Source organism: Bubalus kerabau, chromosome X (assembly GCF_029407905.1).
Source record: "Bubalus kerabau isolate K-KA32 ecotype Philippines breed swamp buffalo chromosome X, PCC_UOA_SB_1v2, whole genome shotgun sequence".
Classification (NCBI taxonomy): domain Eukaryota; kingdom Metazoa; phylum Chordata; class Mammalia; order Artiodactyla; family Bovidae; genus Bubalus; species Bubalus kerabau.
The window spans coordinates 88,977,877-88,998,847 of NC_073647.1; the positions used below are offsets into that span (position 1 = coordinate 88,977,877).

Genomic DNA, 20,971 nt, shown 5'->3' on the forward strand with positions numbered 1-20,971 from the left:
AAATTATGCTCCAAACAATGCTGAGAATTCTGAAGAGTGACAAGAAAAAAGGAAATGGACAAGGGGCAGCAAAAAGGCTTGAAAATGGCATGGAGATATACTAGGAATTTCCAATCCATTAGTCAGGTATTTCCTGGTGGCTCAGACAGTAAAGAATCCTTCCACAGTGTGGGAGACCTGGGTTCGGTCCCTGGGTTGGGAAGATCCCCAGAGGAGGGCATGGCAACCCATCCAGTATTCTTGCCTGGAACATACCCATGAACAGAGGAGCCTGGCATGCTGCAGTGGGGTCGCAAAGAATTGGGCATGACTGAGCGACTAAGCAGAGTCAGGGACCTCTACCTTAAACAAAGTACAACAGGCAGGAAGGCCCAGAACAAATCTTCAAAAGCATCAGCAAAACACATTATCAAAATCAAATGATGCTGTCATGAAAATAAATAGCAAGGAATTCTATGGGTGACAGGTACAAGTTGTACTTCTGTGTATGTTTGAAATTTTTCATTAAAAGTATTATTTGACCAAGTTGGGCTTATCCTGGGAATGCATGGCTAATATAACATTTGAAAATCAATCAATGTAATTCACCATATTAACAGCCTTAAAGAAGAAAAACAATATGATCACCTCTAGATGTAGAAAAAGCACTTGAAAAAATTCAACATTTATTCATGATTACAAATAAAAGCTCTCAGAAAACCAGGAAGAGGAAAGAATTTCCTTAACCTGATACAGGGCATCTACAAAACCCTACACTAATACAATACTTAAAGGTTCTGAAGGACAATGTTTTCCCCCTTAATCAGGAACAAGACACAAATGTCCACTTTCAACACTCCTATTAAAAATTGTAATGGAAGTTCTAGACAGAAAATGAATAAAAGACATACAGACTAGAAAGGAAGAAATAAAACTATTTTTATGCCCTGATGATATAATTGCTTATGTGGAAAATCTCAAAGAATCTACAGAGAAGCTAACAGATTTAATGACAGTTTAGCAAAGTTCAGGATACAAAGTCAACATACAAAAACCAACCGCATTTCTGTATGTTTGTAATGAACAACTGAAATTGAAATTTTTTAAAAAGTACCATTTAAACATCATCTAAAAACAGAAAATACTTAATATAAGTTTAATAAAATATATGCAGGATCTGTACAATGAAAACTACAGATCCCTGATAAGGAATACCTAAATAAATGGAGAGCTATATCATGTACAAAGGTTTGAATACTTAGTATTATTAAGATGTTAATTCTATCCAAATAGATCTACAGAATCAACACAGTCACAGTCAAAATCCCAGGCTATATTTTTGTAGAAACCTATATACTGATTCTAAAATTTATGTGTACAGGGAAAGAAAATAGAATAGCCAAAACAATTATGAAAAATAACAAAGTTGAGAAATTATACTACTTGATTTTAAGGTTCATTACAAAGCTACAATAATCAAGATTGTGTGATATTTACAGGACAGACACACAGATCAATAGACCAGAACAGAGTATACAGAAATATATCCATAAGTATATGGTAAATTGAGCTTCAACAAAGGTGCAAAGGCAATTCAATGGAGAAAAAATAAACTTTTCAACAAATAGAGCTGCTTAGCAAACTGGACATCCATATTTAAGACAATTAACCTCAACTCATACCTCATAATGTATACAGATTAATTTAAAATGGATCATAGATCTAAATGTAAAATCTTTTAGAAGACACAGGTGTAAAATCTTTGTGATCTTGGGTAAGGTCAAGATTTCTTAGCAATGACACCAAAAGCATGCTCCATTAAAAAAAAAGTGGATAAACTGGAATTCAACAAAAGTAAAAACTGCTGCTCTGGAAAAGACACTTTTAAAAGATTAAAAAGTCAACCCACGGACTGGGGAAAAAATTGGAAGACACATATCTAAGAGAAGACGTATTCAGAATATATAGAAAACAATTAAAATTGAATAATAAAAAAACATGCAGCTAAAAATTTCACAAGAGGTTTGACAGACATTTCACAGAGAAGGTATACAAGGTATACAAATGCCTAAGAAGCACAAAAAAAGATACTCAATATCATTATCCATTAAGAGAACGAGAATTGAGATACCACTACATACCCACGAGAATGTCTAAAACTAAAAGGACTGGTAATACAAAGTGTTGTAGAGAATGTGAGAAAAGTGGAATCCTCAAACATTGCTGGTGGGAACATAAAATAGTATAGCCACTATGGTAAATCATTTGCCAATGTCTCAAAAAGTTGAACATACACTTACCACATGATAGAACAAATCCAGTCCTAGGAATCTGCCTAAGAGAAATTAAAACTTATGTCCACACAAAGATTTGGATGTGAACATTCAGAGGATTTTTCATAATCATAAAAGAAAGTGAAAACAATCCAATGTCTCTCAATAGATGAATGGGTAAACAAACTTTGGTACAATCCACACAGGAGAATAATGCCTCAGAAACAAAAAGGAAAGAACCAGTGATACATGCAACAACATGGATGAATCTCAGATGCACAACGTTAAATCAAACACACCAGGCTCAAAAGACTATATATTATATGATTCCATTTACATGGTAGTTTTTAAAAATTAAAGCTATAGGAACAATAAATAAATCAGCGCTTATGAGGGTCTAAAAGTAAAGGAGAATGATTTCAAAGTAGGTTACCAACTAGATTTAGTAAATGAAAATATAGGACAGACGCAGTTAAATTAAATTTCAAACAAATGACAAATAATCTTTAGTGTAAGTATAACTCATGCAATACAATGGTTCTTAAACTGTGGTCCCAGAACCACAGATTTAGTTAAGTTCTTAGGCCCCATTCAGATCTACTACTAAAACAGAAACTCTGGGCGTTTTATGTTTTAAAGCAATCTATGTTTTACAAGCCTTACAGGTGATTCTCATGCTGTGGTTTAAGAAACACTGTTCACTATACCCGTCACTGGCAAAAAAGAACCATAAGAAGCTAATATGAAGAGAAAGGGGCACATGAGCCTGTTTGAAAATCAATTTACCATCATCAAATAATAACTAAAGAGCCAAAGGGTATATAATAGAGGTTCTCTGAGAAGGGACTACAGGAGTGATCTTCAACCAAGGGCAATTTCATCCCTAGGGAACAGTGGTAATGTCTAGAGACATTTTTGGTTGTCACAAGTGGAAGGAGAGGCTACTGGCATCTCATGGTTAGAGGCCAGGGATGTTGCTAAAACATCCTTCAAAGCACTCTCCTAAGACAAAGAGTTATCTGGCCCAAAACGTCAACAGTGCTGAAACTGAGAAAGTTGGACTTCATCAAAACATATTTTTAACCCCAAAGGCTTTAACATCAAAGACACCTTTATGAACATGGAAATAGAAAAATTAAAAAGACAGTGACAAATAAAATATAATTCAAGGCATCTCATGCTAAAAATATTAGAATTATTCTGAGAAGAATTTATATAGAGAATAGTGACACAGAGCTAAAACAGCAATTTTGTGGTAGGAAGCAAGTTGATGATGAAAATAGCAGGCTGTTTTTTTTTTTTTTGGAAGTTATGTGACAGAATAAATTGGAGACCACAAGTTTGAGAACCATATGCAAATTAAAATGCATCTGTAAACACTGTATGACCAGAAAACATTCTGGCCCAGGAATCATGGAACTTGAGTTCTAGTTTTATCTGGTATTAGGTAGCTGTGTAATTTAGCACAAATCACTTCCTTATCTGGGCTTCAGGCTGTCCATGTGTAAAATGAGGGGGTTAGACTACTTAAGTCATATCTAAGACCACTTGCAGCTTTAACACACTATGTCTATGTCAAAAAAAAAAAAAAACGAGCACAGGAAACATTCAAAGACATTTTTTACAGGATATAGGGGGCATGGTATCATTTTGTTTCCTTTGGGGTAGTCCTGTGCTGACTTTGCTACTTTTGGCTTTTGTGTTTAAAAGGTGTTAAACAAAGCTTGCTACTGCTGCTGCTGCTAAGTTGTTTCAGTTGTGTCTGACTCCTAGTGACCCCATGGACTGCAGCCTACCAGACTCCTCCATCCATGGGATTTTCCAGGCAAGAGTACTGGAGTGGGGTGCCATCGCCTTCTCTGGTTTCTCTGTAGTGAACATGAATTGTTATTATAATTATTATACATAAGTAAGAAAAGCTATGGGGTCACGAAGAGTCGGACATGACTGAGCGACTTCACTTTCATTTTTCACTTTCATGCATTGGAGAAGGAAATGGCAACCCACTCCAGTGTTCTTGCCTGGAGAATCCCAGGGACGGGGGAGCCTGATGGGCTGCCGTCTATGGGGTCGCACAGAGTCGGACATGACTGAAGCGACTTAGCAGCAGCAGCACAGAGAAACTATAATATATGATAAATCACTCTTTTTCACTAAGTAGGATTCTGAGATGAATTACAGTAGGAATGTGTTAAGATTGTCTAACAAAAGTCTATTTTAGTTTTGCAATTAAAAACTAAAGTGAAATGTTTAGAAAATTAGTTACACTTTGTATGCATGTTCTTAGGGAAGACTACATTATTACTAAACATACTAACTGTCATGATATAAAAGAGAAAGAAACCCCATAATCCTTCCTTTGATAACATGTATTTTAGTTTAATATGACATCAACAGTAATAAAAAATACTGTTGTTGTTCAGTCGATAAGTCTTGTCTGACTCTTTGCACACCAGGATTCACTGTCTTTTCACTATCTTCCAGAGTTTGTTCAAACTCATGTCAGCACCTATACTTATAAAATATAAACTGATACAACCATAACATCAAGACTCAATCTTCAGATGTTTTTAAATTTTAAAAATATATAATTTACTATTGTCTTTAACAAGAAAATAAGTTAATAGGCCAAAGAAAACTTACTCAGCTTCAAGGTTTGAAGTATGACAGTCTTTATGTCATACACGTTAGTGTTTCTGCATCTATTTCAGTGTTAGAAGTATAATTTCCCAGAAGAATTCCAGTCAACAGCACTGATTTCCAAGGAGTAACTTACTTTAATATGATGTACACCATTCAGTTTTCCAATCTGCTGTTCAATGGTCCAAACACAGGAACTACATGTCATTCCCTCAACAGAGATGGTGACAGAATTCACACTCATACTCAGATCCATTTTGATTTCTTCTTTACATTCCTATTAGAAATAATAAACTTATTAATATCAGCCATGGAAATAACCCTTCCTCTTACATGTACCCCAGTGTTCATTGCAGTGCTGTTTACAATAGCCAAGGCATGGAAACAACCTAAATATTCACCAACAGATGAATGGATAAAGATGTGGTACATACAGTGGAATATTACTCGGCCATAAAAAAGAATGAACCATGCCATTTGCAGCAACATGGATGGACCTAGAGATTATCATACAAAGTGAAATAAGTCAGACAGAGAAAGACAAATATCATATGATATAATTTATATGTGGCATCTACAAAAATGATACAAATGAACTTATTTACAAAGCCAGAAGCAGACTCACAGACTTAGAAAAGGAACTTATGGTTTTGGGGGGGGAGGTGGGAAGCAGGCATAGATTGGGAATTTGGGACTGTCACATATACACGGCTAAGCTGCTAAGTCACTTCAGTCGTGTCCGACTCTGTGCAAAGCCATAGACGGCAGCCCATCAGGCTCCCCCGTCTCTGGGATTCTCCAGGCAAGAACACTGGAGTGGGTTGCCATTTCCTTCTCCAACATATACACTACTATATTTAAAATAGATAACCAATAGGGACCTATTGTATAGCACAGGGAGCATCTGTAATAACCTAAACGGGAAAAGAATTTGAAAAAAGAATACATACATGTATATGTATAACTCAATCACTTAGCTATACACCTGAAACTAACACAAAATTGCTAATCAAGTATGCTCTAATATAGAATAAAAACTAAAAAAAAAAAAAAAACTTTAAGTTAAAAGAAAAAGAAAAAAGAATCCTTCAACGTTCCCACCTGCCCAATTGAAAATACACTACTAATATACTACGGTTAGCATTCTTTTCTCTTGCCTCATTTTACTCCCATCCCAGCACTTTTAGGTCACCTATTCCTTTGATTTAGTGCTTTCTTCTCTTAGATATCTGCTTAGCTAACTTCTTCATCTCTTTCAAGTGTTTACTCAAATCTAATCTTCCTAACGAGTCTTACACTGACCACCTTGTTGAAAATTGCAACCTACATCCCTTCCACACACACACATACTCTAATTCCCCTTATTTCTGTCCTCTTTTTTTCTTATTTTCATAGAACTTAAAACCTTCTAATAAGCTCCATTAATTTACTTGCTATGTTTATTGCTTATTATCTGTCTTCCTGTTGTTGTTTTAAAATGTGTTCATGAATTCTTTGTCACTCCTTCGTTCAAGAGATCAAATTTAACAACTCCTTCGTTCAAGATATCAAATTTGATCAAGAGATCAAATCACATGTGGCCTCAATTCAGTGACTTGCTTCCAAATCACTAGTGGAAGTGACAATGTGTGATTTCCAAGGTAAAAGGCACTGTAGTTAGGGGAAAAAGTCATTGTGGCTTGCTCCTTGTCCTCTCTCTTCAATCACCCCATCTAGGGGAAGCCACCTGCTATGTCATGAGGACACTCAAGCAGCATTATGGAGAGGCTGACATGGTGAGAAATTGAGGCCTACAATCACTAACCAGCAAAGACATAAGGCCTCCTGCCAATAAACAGGTGAGTGAACTGTCTTGGATGCTGATTCTTCAGACTCAGTTACGTCTTTAGATGCCTGCAGCCTCAGCTGACATACAGACTTACAACCTCATGAGAGATCATGGGCCAGAACCATCCATCTATACCACTCTCAAATTCATGACCCACAGAAACTGTGAGATAATAATTGTTGGTTTTTTTAAGCCACTAAATTTTGGAATAATATGTTATACTGTAATAAACTCCTCATTAAAATGAAAATTCTATGAAGGCAGGAGTCTTTTTTTTCCCATTGATAATTAGTTTGAATCACATGAAATTTCCATTTTATTGATATAATTGATATATAACATATTAGTTTTAAGTGTACAATACAATGATTTGATATGTGTATATACTGAAAAAGTACCACCAAAAGTTAACATCCATCACCACACATAGTTACAATTTTTTCTTGTGATGAGAACTTTTAAGGTCTACTGTCTTGCTGCTAAGTTGCTTCAGTCGTGTCCAACTCTGTGACCCCATAGACGGCAGCCCACCAGGCTCCCCTGTCCCAGGGATTCTCCAGGCAAGAATACTGGACTGGGGTGCCATTTCCTTCCCCAATGCATGAAAGTGAAAAGTGAAAGTGAAGTCGCTCAGTCGTGTCCGACTCTTAGCGACCCCATGGACTGCAGCCTACCAGGCTCCTCCACCCATGGGATTTTCCAGGCAAGAGTACTGGAGTGGGGTGCCATTGCCTTCTCCGTCTACTGTCTTAGTGACCTTCAAAAATACAATAGAATATTGCTAACTATAGTCACCATGCTGTACATTGTATCCTCAGGACTTATTTATCTTATAGCTAGGAGTTTACATCTTTTAACCACCTTCATCCATTTCGCCCACTCCTCACCCCCTACCTCTGGTAACCAACCCATCAATCTGTTCTCTGTGTCTGTGAGTTCAGGTTTTTTCAGATTCCACATATAAGTGAGTTCATACAATATTTGTCTTTCTCTGTCTGACTTATTTCACTTAGCATAATGCCCTCAAGGTCCATTCATGTTATCACAAGTGGTAGGATTTTCTTCATTTTTATGGCTGAATAATATGTATATGTATATCACATTTTCTTTATCTATTCATCCACAGACGGACATTGGTTGTTTTGACGTGTTGACTGTTGCAAATAATGCTGCAATGAATATGGGGGTGCAACTATCTTTGAGATAATGATTTCATTTCCCTTGGATAAATACCCAGGAGTTAGTAGATCATATGATAGTTCTGCTTATTAATTTTTTAGAACATCTATACTGTTTTCCATATCCATTTTTTAAATGTAAAAATTTTCACAAAGCTGAAAGAAAAATTCAACACTAGCTGCATCTTTCTCAGTCTTAATTTCAACTAGCACTAATTATGGAACTGTACTTTATAGTGTGATTTGATCTGAAATAGCCTATTTTTGTTATTTACTTTTAAAGTTAGAGCCAAAGTTATTCCAAATGCAACACTTAACAATTCAGTTATGTCCACTAATTCTTCTTATGAAGTTAGTATTATCAATTTTTACATAGATTATAATATCCATTCAATATAAAAGAATATAGTTTATCTAACTTTGTTTTTAATGACTTGAAACAGCCTTTATTCAAAGTAAAAAAAAAAACAACAACAACAATCTCTAATTAACCACACTGCCAGTGATACTCTCATTCTGGTAATCTATGACTTATAATCTATATGTAAAAATAAGCTGTCATCACCCTGAGAAACTTCATCGTCCTTCCTCTAGCTTGAGCAGCTGCTGTCAATAGGACAAAATCTGAATCTTTGAATGAATGGTAAGTGGAATAGGGAAGAAGCAGTAAAAATGAGGGCTTCCCTGGTGGCTCAGTGGTAAAGAACCCGCCTGCCAAAGTGGGAGAAGTGGGTTTGATCCCCGGGTCGTGAAGATGCCCTGAAGAAGGAAATGGCAACCCACTACAATATCCTTACCTGGGAAAGCCCATGGACAGAGGAGCCTGGCGAGTTACAGTCCACGAGGTCGCAAAAGAGTTGGACACAACTTAGTGACTAAACAACAACAGTAGAAATTTAGAGGAGCTAGAACTAGCTACTCCAGCTCAAGAAGTTCTTCATGCTGTCTGAATTCTCCACTGCATGAAATTTACAATTTAAATATTATTGTATTAATGAATAGCTTTCCTGTTTTCCAAATCTTTATTATGAAAAATTTCAACTACGCATAACAGCTGAAATAGTACAATGAACATCTATCTGTATATCCTCCACGTAAATTCAACAACTGCTAACATTTTGCTGTATTTGCTTTATTTTTCTAATCTAAGTTTTAGAGATCATAATACTTCAGCATGCATTTCCAAAGAATTAAGGACTGCTGCATAACCACAATACTATGACCACAGCTAAGAAAATTAATCGGAGGCAGTCCTAAGATGGCGGAGGAATAGGACAGTGAGATCACTTTCTCACCAACAAATTCATCAAAAGAACATTTAAACGCTGAGTAAGTTCCACAAAACAACTTCTGAATGCCAGCAGAGGACATCAGGCACCCAGAAAAGCAGCCCATTGTCTTCGAAAGGAGGTAAGAAAAAATATAAAAAGCAAAAAGAGAGACAAAAGAGGTAGGGATGGAGTTTCGTTCCAGGAAAGGAGTCTTAAAAAGAGAGAAGTTAACAAACACCAGGAAACACTCTCACTGCCGAGTCTATGGTGAGCCTTGGAACCTCAGAGGGCAACATAACTGGGAGGAAAAATAAATAATTAATTAAAACCCACACATTACGTGCCCATAGCTAACTCTCAGTGGAGAAGCAGCGGAGACGCCTGCACCCGCCACTAGCAAGTGGGGGCTGGGCAGGGAGGCACGGTCTGCATTGCTTAGAGTAAGGACCGGGCCTGAATGCCCCAAGGGCAATCTGAAGGAACTAACTTGGGCTAGCAAACCAGACTGTGGGATAGCTACCACGCGAAAAGCCCTAACCTGAGACACCGTCAGGTACCCTCACAGAACAAAAGACTGAACAGAGACAGCCAGCTGCAGACCATCCCCCTCCGGTGACAGGCAGCCAGAGCCAGAAGGGGGCAATCGCAGCCCCAGAGAGGCATTATCTACCACACTGCAAGCAGGCTTCTTTGCTAAACAAGACTTCTTGAGGTTCTGGATGGTCAACATCCACCTGAAAAGGTGCATTGGTTGTACACCCAGAAAACCGAGTGGCAGGGACAGGGGAGGTGATAAGTCGCAGCAACCGCGCTCACCAAACATCTCATCACCTGAGCGGCTCAGACCTGGGAATGGCACAAAATGCAGGCCCAACCAAGTCTGCACCTCTGAGGACTACCCGAGTACCTGAACCTGAGCAGCTTAGACCTGGGAGGTGCATGCAGCCCGGGCGGCCTCGGACAGTTCCCGGTGGAGCAACCTAGAGCCTGAGCAGCATGGGTGGGGACAGGCCCAGTGTGACTGAGACACTGCAAGCACATGCCAGTGTTATTTGTTTACAGTGTCCCTCCCTCCCCACAGTGACTGAACAAGTGAGCCTAAAAAAGTGTCCACCACCGCCCCCTTGTGTCAGGGTGGAAATCAGACACTGAAGAGACCAGCAAACAGAAGAAGCTAAAACAGAGGGAACCGTCTTGGAAGTGACAAGTGCAACAGATTAAAACCCTGTAGTTAGTACCGACTACATAGGAAGGGGCCTATAGATCTTGAGAAATATAAGCCAGATCAAGGAACTAGCTGAAAATGAACTGACCCAACACTGCCCACAACCACACCAGAGAAAGTCCTAGATATATTTTTACTATCATTTTTTTAAATTTTAAAAAAATTTTAAGTCTTCTATTACTCTATTTTTCATTTTTATAACCTACTATTACTTTGCAAAAAAAAGAGACACTATTTAATAATTATATATTTTCTATAATTTTTGTGACTTTGTTTTTCTTTTTTTCTGTTCTTTAACATTGTATTTTTGAAAATCCAACCTCTTCTCTAGATTTTTAATCTTTGCTTTTTGGTATTTGTTATCAATTTTGTACCTTTAAGAACCCAATCTTCAGTACCCATTTTTACTTGGGAGTGAGATTACTGGCTTGACTGCTCTCTCCCCTTTGGACTCTCCTTTTTCTCCACCAGGTCACCTCTATCTCCTCCCTCCCCCTTCTCTTCACTACCCAACTCTGTGAATCTCTTTGTGTGTTCCAGACAGTGGAGAACACTTAAGGAACTAATTACTGACTGGATCTGTCTCTCTCCTTTTGATTCCCCCCTTTATCCTCCTGGCCACCTCTGTCTCCTTCCTCCCTCTTCTCTTCTCTGTATAACTCCTTGAACATCTCTGGGCAGTCCAGACTGTGGAGCGCACATAAGGAAGTTGTTACTGGCTAGCTTGCTCTCTCCTCTTTTGATTCCATCTCATCTCATTTGGGTCACCTCTATCTCCCTCCTCCCTCTTCTCTTCTCCATGTAACTTTGTGAACCTCTCTGGGTGTCCCTCACTGTAAAGAAACTTTTCATCTTTAACCTAGATGTTTTATCAATGGTGCTGTATAGATGGAGAAGTCTTAAGGCTACTGTAAGAATAAGACTGAAAACCAGAAGCAGGAGGCTTAATTCCAAATCCTGAGAACACCAGAGAACTCCTGACTCCGGGGAACATTAATCTACAGGAACTCATCAAACGCCTCCATACCTACACTGAAACCAAGCACCACCCAAGGGCCAACAAGTTCCAGAGCAAGACATACCACACAAATTCTCCAGCAACACAGGAACAGAGCCCTGAGCTTCAATATACAGGCTGCCCAAAGTTACTCCAAACCCACTGACATCTCATAACTCATTACTGGACACTTCATTGCACTCCAGAGACAAGAAATCCAGCTCCACCCACCAGAACACTGACACAAGCTTCCCTAACCAGGAAACCTTGACAAGCCACCCGTACAACCCCACCCACAGCAAGGAAACTCCACATAAAGTGAACTCCACAAACTGCCAGAATACAGAAAGGCCACCCCAAACACAGCAATATAAACAGGATGAAGAGACAGATGAATACCCAGCAGGTAAAGGAACAGGATAAATGCCCACAAAACCAAACAAAAGAGGAAGAGATAGGGAATCTATCTATGACAAAGAATGACAAAGAATTCCAAATAATGATAGTGAAAATGATCCAAAATCTTGAAATCAAAATGGAATCACAGATAAATAGCCTGGAGCCAAGGATTGAGAAGATGCAAGAAAGGTTTAACAAGGACCCAGAAGAAATAAAAAAGAGTCAATATATAATGAATAATGCAATAAATGAGATCAAAAACACTCTGGAGGGAACAAATAGTACAATAATGGAGGCAGAGGATAGGATTAGTGAGATAGAAGACAGAATAGTAGAAATAAATGAATCAGAGAGGAAAAAAGAAAAATGAATTAAAAGAAATGAGGACAATCTCAGAAACCTCCGGGACCATGTTAAATGCCCCAACATTCGAATTATAGGAGTCCCAGAAGAAGAAGACAAAAAGAAAGACCATGAGAAAATACTTGAGGAGATAATAGTTGAAAACTTGCCTAAAATGGGGAAGGAAATAATCACCCAAGTCCAAGAAAGCCAGAGAGTCCCAAACAGGATAAACCCAATGTGAAACACCCCAAAACACATAGTAATCAAATTAACAAAGATCAAACACAAAGAACAAATATAGAAGAAGCAATGGAAAAACAAATAACACACAAGGGGATTCCCATAAGGATAACAGCTGATCTTTCAATAGAAACTCTTCAGGCCAGAAGGGAATGACAGGACATATTTAAAGTCATGAAAGAAAATAACCTACAGCCCAGATTACTGTACCACAAGGATCTCATTCAAATATGAAGGAGAAATCAAAAGCTTTACAGACAAGCAAAAGCTGAGAGAATTCAGCACCACCAAACCAGCTCTCCAACAAATGCTAAAGGATATTCTCTAGACAGGAAACACAGAAAGGGTGTATAAACTCGAAACCAAAACAATAAAGTAAATGGCAATGGGATCATACTTATCAATAATTACCTTCAATGTAAATGAGTTGAATGCCCCAACCAAAAGACAAAGACTGGCTGAATGGATACAAAAACAAGACCCATACATATGTTGTCTACAAGAGACCCACCTCAAAACAGGGGACACATACAGACTGAAAGTCAAGGGCTGGAAAAAGATATACCACACAAACAGAGACCAAAAGAAAGCAGGAGTAGCAATATTCATATCAGATAAAATAGACTTTAAAACAAAGGCTGTGAAAAGAGACAAAGAAGGACACTACATAATGATCAAAGGATCAATCCAAGAAGAAGATATAACAATCATAAATATATATGCACCCAACATAGGAGCACCACAATATGTAAGACAAATGCTAACAAGTATGAAAGGGGAAATTAACAATAACACAATAATAGTGGGAGACTTTAATACCCCACTCACACCTATGGATAGATCAACTAAACAGAAAATTAACAAGGAAACACAAACTTGAGATGATACAATAGACCAGTTAGACCTAATTGATATCTATAGGACATTTCACCCCAAAACAATGAATTTCACCTTTTTCTCAAGCGCACATGGAACCTTCTCCAGGATAGATCACATCCTGGGCCATAAAGCTAGCCTTGGTAAACTCAAAAAAATTGAAATCATTCCAAGCATCTTTTCTGACCACAATGCAGTAAGATTAGATCTCAATTACAGGAGAAAAACTACTTAAAATTCCAACATATGGAGGCTGAACAACACGCTGCTGAATAACCAACAAATCACAGAAGAAATTAAAAAAGAAATCAAAATATGCATAGAAACGAATGAAAATGAAAACACAACAACCCAAAACCTGTGGGACACTGTAAAAGCAGTGCTAAGGGGAAGGTTCATAGCAATACAGGCATACCTAAAGAAACAAGAAAAAAGTCAAATAAATAACATAACTCTACACCTAAAGCAACTAGAAAAGGGAGAAATGAAGAACCCCAGGGTTAGTAGAAGGAAAGAAATCTTAAAAATTTGGGCAGAAATAAATGCAAAAGAAACAAAAGAGACCATAGCAAAAATCAACAAAGCCAAAAGCTGGTCCTTTGAAAGGATAAATAAAATTGACAAACCATTAGCCAGACTCATCAAGAAACAAAGGGAGAAAAATCAAATCAATAAAATTAGAAATGAAAATGGAGAGATCACAACAGACAACACAGAAATACAAAGGATCATAAGAGACTACTATCAGCAATTATATGCCAATAAAATGGACAACTTGGAAGAAATGGGCAAATTCTTAGAAAAGTACAGCCTTCCAAAACTGAACCAGGAAGAAATAGAAAATCTTAACAGACCCATCATAAGCACAGAAATTGAAAGTGTAATCAGAAATCTTCCAGCAAACAAAAACCCAGGTCTAGATCGCTTCACAGCTGAATTCTACCAAAAATTTAGAGAAGAGCTAACACCTATTCTACTCAAACTCTTCCAGAAAATTGCAGAGGAAGGTAAACTTCCAAACTCATTCTATGAGGCCACCATCACCCTAATACCAAAACCTGACAAAGATGCCACAAAAAAAGAAAACTACAGGCCAATATCACTGAGGAACATAGATGCAAAAATCCTTAACAAAGTTCTAGCAATCAGAATCCAACAACACATTAAAAAGATCATACACCATGACCAAGTGGGCTTTATCCCAGGGATGCAAGGATTCTTCAATATCTGCAAATCAATCAATGTAATACACCACATTAACAAATTGAAAAATAAAAGCCATATGATCATTTCAATAGATGCAGAGAAAGCCTTTGACAAAATTCAACATCCATTTATGATTAAAACTCTCCAGAAAGCAGGAATAGAAGGAACATTCCTCAACATAATAAAAGTTATATATGACAAACCCACAGCAAACATTATCCTCAATGGTGAAAAATTTAAAGCATTTCCCCTAAAGTCAGGAATAAGACAAGGGTGCCCACTCTCACCACTACTATTAAACATAGTTTTGGAAGTTTTGGCCACAGCAATCAGAGCAGAAAAAGAAATAAAAGGAATCCAAATTGGAAAAGAAGTAAAACTCTCATTGTTTGCAGATGACATGATCCTCTACATAGAAAACCCTAAAGACTCCACCAGAAAATTACTAGAACTAATCAATGAATATAGTAAAGTTGAAGGATATAAAATCAATACACAGAAATCCCTTGCATTCCTAGACACTAACAATGAGAAAATCAGATCAGATCAGATCAGTCGCTCAGTCGTGTCCGACTCTTTGCGACCCCATGAATCCCAGCACGCCAGGCCTCCCTGTCCATCACCAACTCCCGGAGTTCACTCAGACTCACGTCCATCGAGTCAGTGATGCCATCCAGCCATCTCATCCTCTGTCGTCCCCTTCTCCTCCTGCCCCCAATCCCTCCCAGCATCAGAGTCTTTTCCAATGAGGAAACTCTTCGAATGAGGTGCCCAAAGTACTGGAGTTTCAGCTTTAGCATCATTCCTTCCAAAGAAATCCCAGGGCTGATCTCCTTCAGAATGGACTGGTTGGATCTCCTTGCAGTCCAAGGGACTCTCAAGAGTCTTCTCCAACACCACAGTTCAAAAGCATCAATTCTTCTGTGCTCAGCTTTCTTTACAGCTTTTATATTTTTCCAAATCAGGATCCAGACAAGGTTCACACTCTGCATTTGGATGTATCTCTTTTGTCTCATTTAATCTAGAACAGCCTCTCTCCCATATCTCTTTCCTGGTAAGTAACTTTTTGAAGAACCTAGGTCAGCTGTCTGAGACATTGTATCCTCTTTCTAAAATACAAACTCCTCTTTGAGAGTTTAAGACACTGACAGCTGGAATTACATCTCCTAAAAACTAGGTAAGATCAATTACTACAATAGAACAGAAGCCCAAATGGAACAGGAAAGGCAGGTAATTGTGAACAAAGAATTCTTGGGATATAGGGAATTCGTAGGCCCAGGTTAAAAGTCCAAGCTGGGGTACTTAAGGCAAGCATGAAGGCATTAGGGCTACCACTAGGGAGAGGGTCACTGGGATGCACTAATATATATGAAAAGGTAAGTAGAATAATGTCTAAAACAAACATATTTTATCAAAATTTTGCCTACCATTAGTCTTATCCTTCAAAAAGAATACACTTCCTCTTGTAGCACATGGCTGCCTGCCTCTAGGTCAAAACATTCACACTTAGTACCTATATGGCTCAGATATGTTATGGGTCAAAATAGAGCTTTTCAGGGCTCATCCAGGTACATTACCAAAACTGACTCAATTGTTTTATAAGCAACTGTCAAGTTCAAAAAACAGAATTGGTAACAAACTTTTGGAATACAATATACTCAGCATATGAAGGCTAGTTTACCTGGTTAGTTAGGAATGTAAAACTGAAATACAGTTTTATTTGGGGCTATGTCCCAGGCCAAAGAGGAACTGATAGAGACTAGTTAAGCAGCAAAGCACTTTTTAAAGTGACTGGATTATTTACCCTGGAAATGTGTGTATGTGTGTGTGTGTGTGTGTTAGTCACTTAGTCGTGTCCAACTCTTTGCAACCCTGTGGAATTCTCCCCACTAGGCTCCTCTGTCCATGGAATTCTCCAGGCAAGAATACTTGTGTCAAGCCATTTCCTTCTCCAAGGGGTCTTCCTGACCCAGGGATCGAACCCAAGTCTCTTGCATTGCAAGCAGATTCTTAATTGTCTGAGCCACCAGGGAAGTCCCGGAAATATGTATTAGGGAGCAAAGAAATTCTAAGCATGAATGAAAATTACATTAATACAGCCACTTTTCCCACTACATCCTAATTTAAGCATATCAAATCATCTATGAATAACATATATTTCCCTTGCCTTCATAATTCACCTGCATTTTTCTCCAAAACTGTATTTAAAGTGGGCCTCACACTCAAAACCTGAGGAATTCTATCCCCTACATACTATTTTATTTTTTCATATATTGTACATATATTTATATATAATATATAACACACAACTCACTGATTTTGTAAATATATGCTATGCCCATCTTTTGAATTTTAAATGTCTCAAAAACAGATACAAAGTCAAGAACATCTTTTTTAACTCTCACTGCATTTAGCAGAATGACTCAAAAAACAAAGTAACAATATAAATAATTGCATACAGTGTCAATATCAAAGAAACAAATCTGGCACGCAGCTATTAGTAATGAGGTGACTGAGAAAAAGAGCATCCAACAACATTGAGGGAAATAACTTCTAGTTATTAAAGTATTTTCAACCACTCCCTAAACACAGATGGTAATCACTATCAGTAATAACATTTTGTAAGAGGAAGAAGAGTATTATGACTAGATCATCATCTCTGGTTTGGAAACAGAAACTGTAGAAGTTGAGTACAAACAAGCATGACATGTATGAAGTCTGATGGCTCAAAACCACTTCTTAAAGCTGATCAAAGAAGCTCAAACATTATTTTTAAATCCACCTAAAATAATGTGTCCTCATAATTTGAGAAAGGTTTCTGGATTCTTAATAAATTATATGGTAATGTTAATTTTGTTGGATACAGCTCCAACTGCATAATTTTTTTATCACTACAGTAATCAAGAAAATGCAAATTAAAACTACAATGAATATCATTTACACCTATCAGGTAGACAAAAATTTCAAAATCTGACAATACCAAAGTGTTAATGAGAATGTGGAGCAACAGGATCTCCCTTATTCAGCTGGTGAGAGTGTAAATTAGTACAACTATTACAGAACATGGTTGGCAATATCTGGTAGAGTTAAAGATATGCATATATTAGAACTCAACATTTTCACTCCAAAGCCTATTACCCTACAGAAAATCTCACATTGTGTAAGAAAACATGAACAAAAATATTCACTGCAGAAAAAAAAACTTTAGAAATAACCTAAATGTCTATCAACTGGAAAATGGAAAAATAAGTGGTGATATATACATCATGAAGCATGACAGAGTAGTTAAAATAAATGAAGTAAAATAATGGTTCTCACTGGGAGAAGGGAGATTTTGCCATGAAAGGGACATCGGCAATGTCTGGAGACATTTTTGGTTATCACAACTAGGGTGGGGAGTGGAGGGGAAAGTGCTACTGGGATATCCTAAACTTCCTATAAAGGACAAGAAAGGGCCTCACAACAAAGAAATAGCAACAAATGGCAACAAAACAGAGATTGAGAAACTGAAAACTAGGGCTATAAGTAGCAACATGGAAAAATCTCATAAACATAGTTGAGGAAATAAAAAGTTTCAGAAGGATACAAAAGCCTAAAAATGTAAAATAATACCAAATATTGGTTTTGTATATATTCATATATAGTAGTGTTAGTTAAAATATTAAAATATGCATGGGAATAATAAACTCAAAATTCAGAAGTTTGGGGAGGGGGTAAGGGATGCAATTGGAGCACAAAGGGAAACTTCAACTATATATGTAATGTTTAATTTCTTAGGCTAAGAAGAAGATACACACATATGTTATAGGGTTTCCTATACTCTTTGTAGGTCTAAGTTATTTCATTATAAGAATTTTTAAAAGGAAAATAAATGAATAAACCAGGAGGACATTATGCTAAGTGAAATAAGACAGACACGGAAAGACAAAAACTGCATGATCTTACTTACATGTGGAATCTAAAGTCTGAGTCTTAGAAGCAGAGACTAGAATTGTGGTTATCAGGAGCTGGGGAGTTGGGGAAATGATGCAGGATGAATAAATTCTGGAAATCCAAAACACAGCGTGATGACTACAGTTAATAATACTGTACTGTTTACTTGAAATTTGCTAAAAAGAGATTTTAACTGTTCTCAACAACAAAAAATGGTAACTATGTGAGGTGATGTATATGATAATGAGCTTGATTGCAGTAATCATATCACAATGTATATGTATATCAAAGCATCGAATTGTACAACTTATATATCAACAGTTTCTATTTGTCAATTATACCTCAATAAAGATGGAGGAAAAAAGATTCTTTAAAAATACAGCCCACTTTAGGGGGAAATAAAGAAGAAAAAATCTAGGGAATGTGCAGCAATTAAGAGAAAAGTTACCAAAATTGAAATAATTCAGTAAGTGAGACTAATAATAAACTGAAACATATAAACAGGCATAAATTACCCAGTCTATTACACCAGGGCTATAAAAAATACCCCTATTTTGTTAAGCAAACTGATAATTTTTAGCTATGCAAACAACATTGAACTAGCTGTCTCTAGAGTATATATTGCTAAATCAAATTTTTTATTTAGTTTTTTCCTATTTGCTTTTATTTAAAATCCACTACCTCTAAATTGAAAACAAAAGGGAGAAAGTATTGGCTTCTTTATTATTTTATATAACACATCTTGTTTAAATTGCTTGAACATTTAAAATGAACACATCTTACTCCTTAACTTGTTTTCAAAATATCGAGTGTCTAATCTCTTTCATCAGACAGTTGTCATTATACAAACAGAAGACTAAGATTCCAGATGAAACAGGTGGAGTAGACAAATGTATGTTTCAAAACATAGTTGTTCTACTCAATTGATGATTCCCAAAATTGACGCTAATGATAAAGAACCCGCCTGCCAATGTAGGAGATGTAAGACACGTGGGTTCGATGCCTGGGTCAGGAGGACCCCTGGAGAAGGATATGGCAACCCACTCTAGTATTCTGCCTGGAGAATCCCATGGAAAGAGGAGCCTGGCACGCTACAGTCCATAGGGTCACAAAGAATCAGACACAAGTAAAGCAACTTAGCACGCATGCACAAAAGATTAGGAGTTAGGACTTCAGGCATATTAGTTAAGGTCAAAAAAGATCAAAACATTCAAATTAGGAAAAGGCAATGTGCTCTGCTGGCTATTTTTGTGACTCCTAGACAAATCGCTGCCTCTTAAAAAAGTGTTATCCTTTGGATAACTACAGATATTTCAGAGTCCTATAGCATTGCATAGTTGACAAAACTTTCATATACATAATTTCACAACAATCCTGCAATATAAATAAGGTAGTAGCCTCCTTTTATTTTAAGGAAGCTAATACTCAGACTTTGTTGTTGTTGTTCAGTCAACAAGTCGTGTCTGACTCTTTGCAACCTCATGGACTATAGCACGCCAGGCTTCCCTGTCCTTCACTAACTCCTGGAGTTTACTCAAACTCATGATTATTGAATCGATGATGCCATCCAACCATCTCATCCTCTGTCGCCCCCTTCCCCTCCTGCTGTCAATCTTTCCCAGCATCAGGGTCTTTTCCAATGAGCAGGCTCTTCACATCAGGTGGCTGAAGTAATGGAGCTTCAGCATCAGTCCTTCCAATGAATATTCAGGGTTGATTTTCTTTAGGATTGACTGGTTTGATCTCCTTGCAGTCCAAGGGACTCTCAAGAGCTATCCCCTCCTCCAGTGGATCACATTTTGTCAGAACTCTCCATTATGATCTGTCCATCTTGAGTGGCCCTGCACAACATGACTCATAGCTTCACTGAGTATACTCAGACTTACCTATGCTCATACAGCCAATTCAAGCTAGAGTCTAGAGCTAACAACAGCCTCAAAGGAATTAACTTAATAGGGTAACGTCTGCAAAAGGCATAAAATAAAACCAGCCAAAGATGCTCCCATCTTTGGAATTGAGGAAAATGCTTGAAAAAATAGTTACCCTGCAATGAATACAGGTGAGGGGACAAGTTACTCAGAAACTGAGAAACAGACCTCAAGTTCTATCTGCCTTTCTACCAGGAACTGAACATTTGCTGCCTTGTCAATAATAGACTAGAGGAAAATGTTTTTGGGTGAAACTTTTCTTGCCTCAGACAAGGCCATTTTTATCCCAGATAAAGTAGAGGCAAGTAGTTTTCAACAATTTGACATCAAAATGTGTCAACTACTTTTCAATCACATTATGGGTTAAATATGGTCTAGGTGCAGTAATCTAACTTAGATTCTAAGATTATTTAGTAGCTGGAATGCTTTTTTCCCCCATAAAAACAATCACCTGTTTCAAGCTTCTCAGATATAATCTGTAGGTAAGTCATGGTCCACTTGTAATGCTATAGCTCTTTTTGCAAGGAAAAATCCATCTTCTAATTTTAGTTCTAAGACAAAACTGTGCCCCAAACCACCGATGAAATAACATTAAATACCTATGAAAAAGAAAAACAACTGACAGTATTTAAACACTAGATACAGTAAGTTGA

The 20,971-nt window shown here is 37.4% G+C and overlaps 1 protein-coding gene across 3 annotated transcripts in view; it reads right to left on the reverse strand.

Moving 5' to 3' along the window:
* Positions 1-20,971, reverse strand: part of ATP7A (ATPase copper transporting alpha) — a 137,796-nt gene that overhangs the window by 69,687 nt on the left and 47,138 nt on the right. Inside the window, exons 2-4 of one of the 3 annotated variants that reach the window (XM_055565107.1) lie at positions 18,407-18,501; positions 5,029-5,169; positions 4,049-4,120 (exon numbers count right to left, since the gene is read on the reverse strand). In XM_055565107.1, the coding sequence (XP_055421082.1) occupies positions 4,049-4,120; positions 5,029-5,148 (192 nt within the window). In that variant the 5' untranslated portion in view covers positions 5,149-5,169; positions 18,407-18,501. The remainder of the gene's footprint in view (positions 1-4,048; positions 4,121-5,028; positions 5,170-18,406; positions 18,502-20,971) is intronic. The other 2 variants (XM_055565106.1, XM_055565108.1) reach the window with 2 other exon arrangements.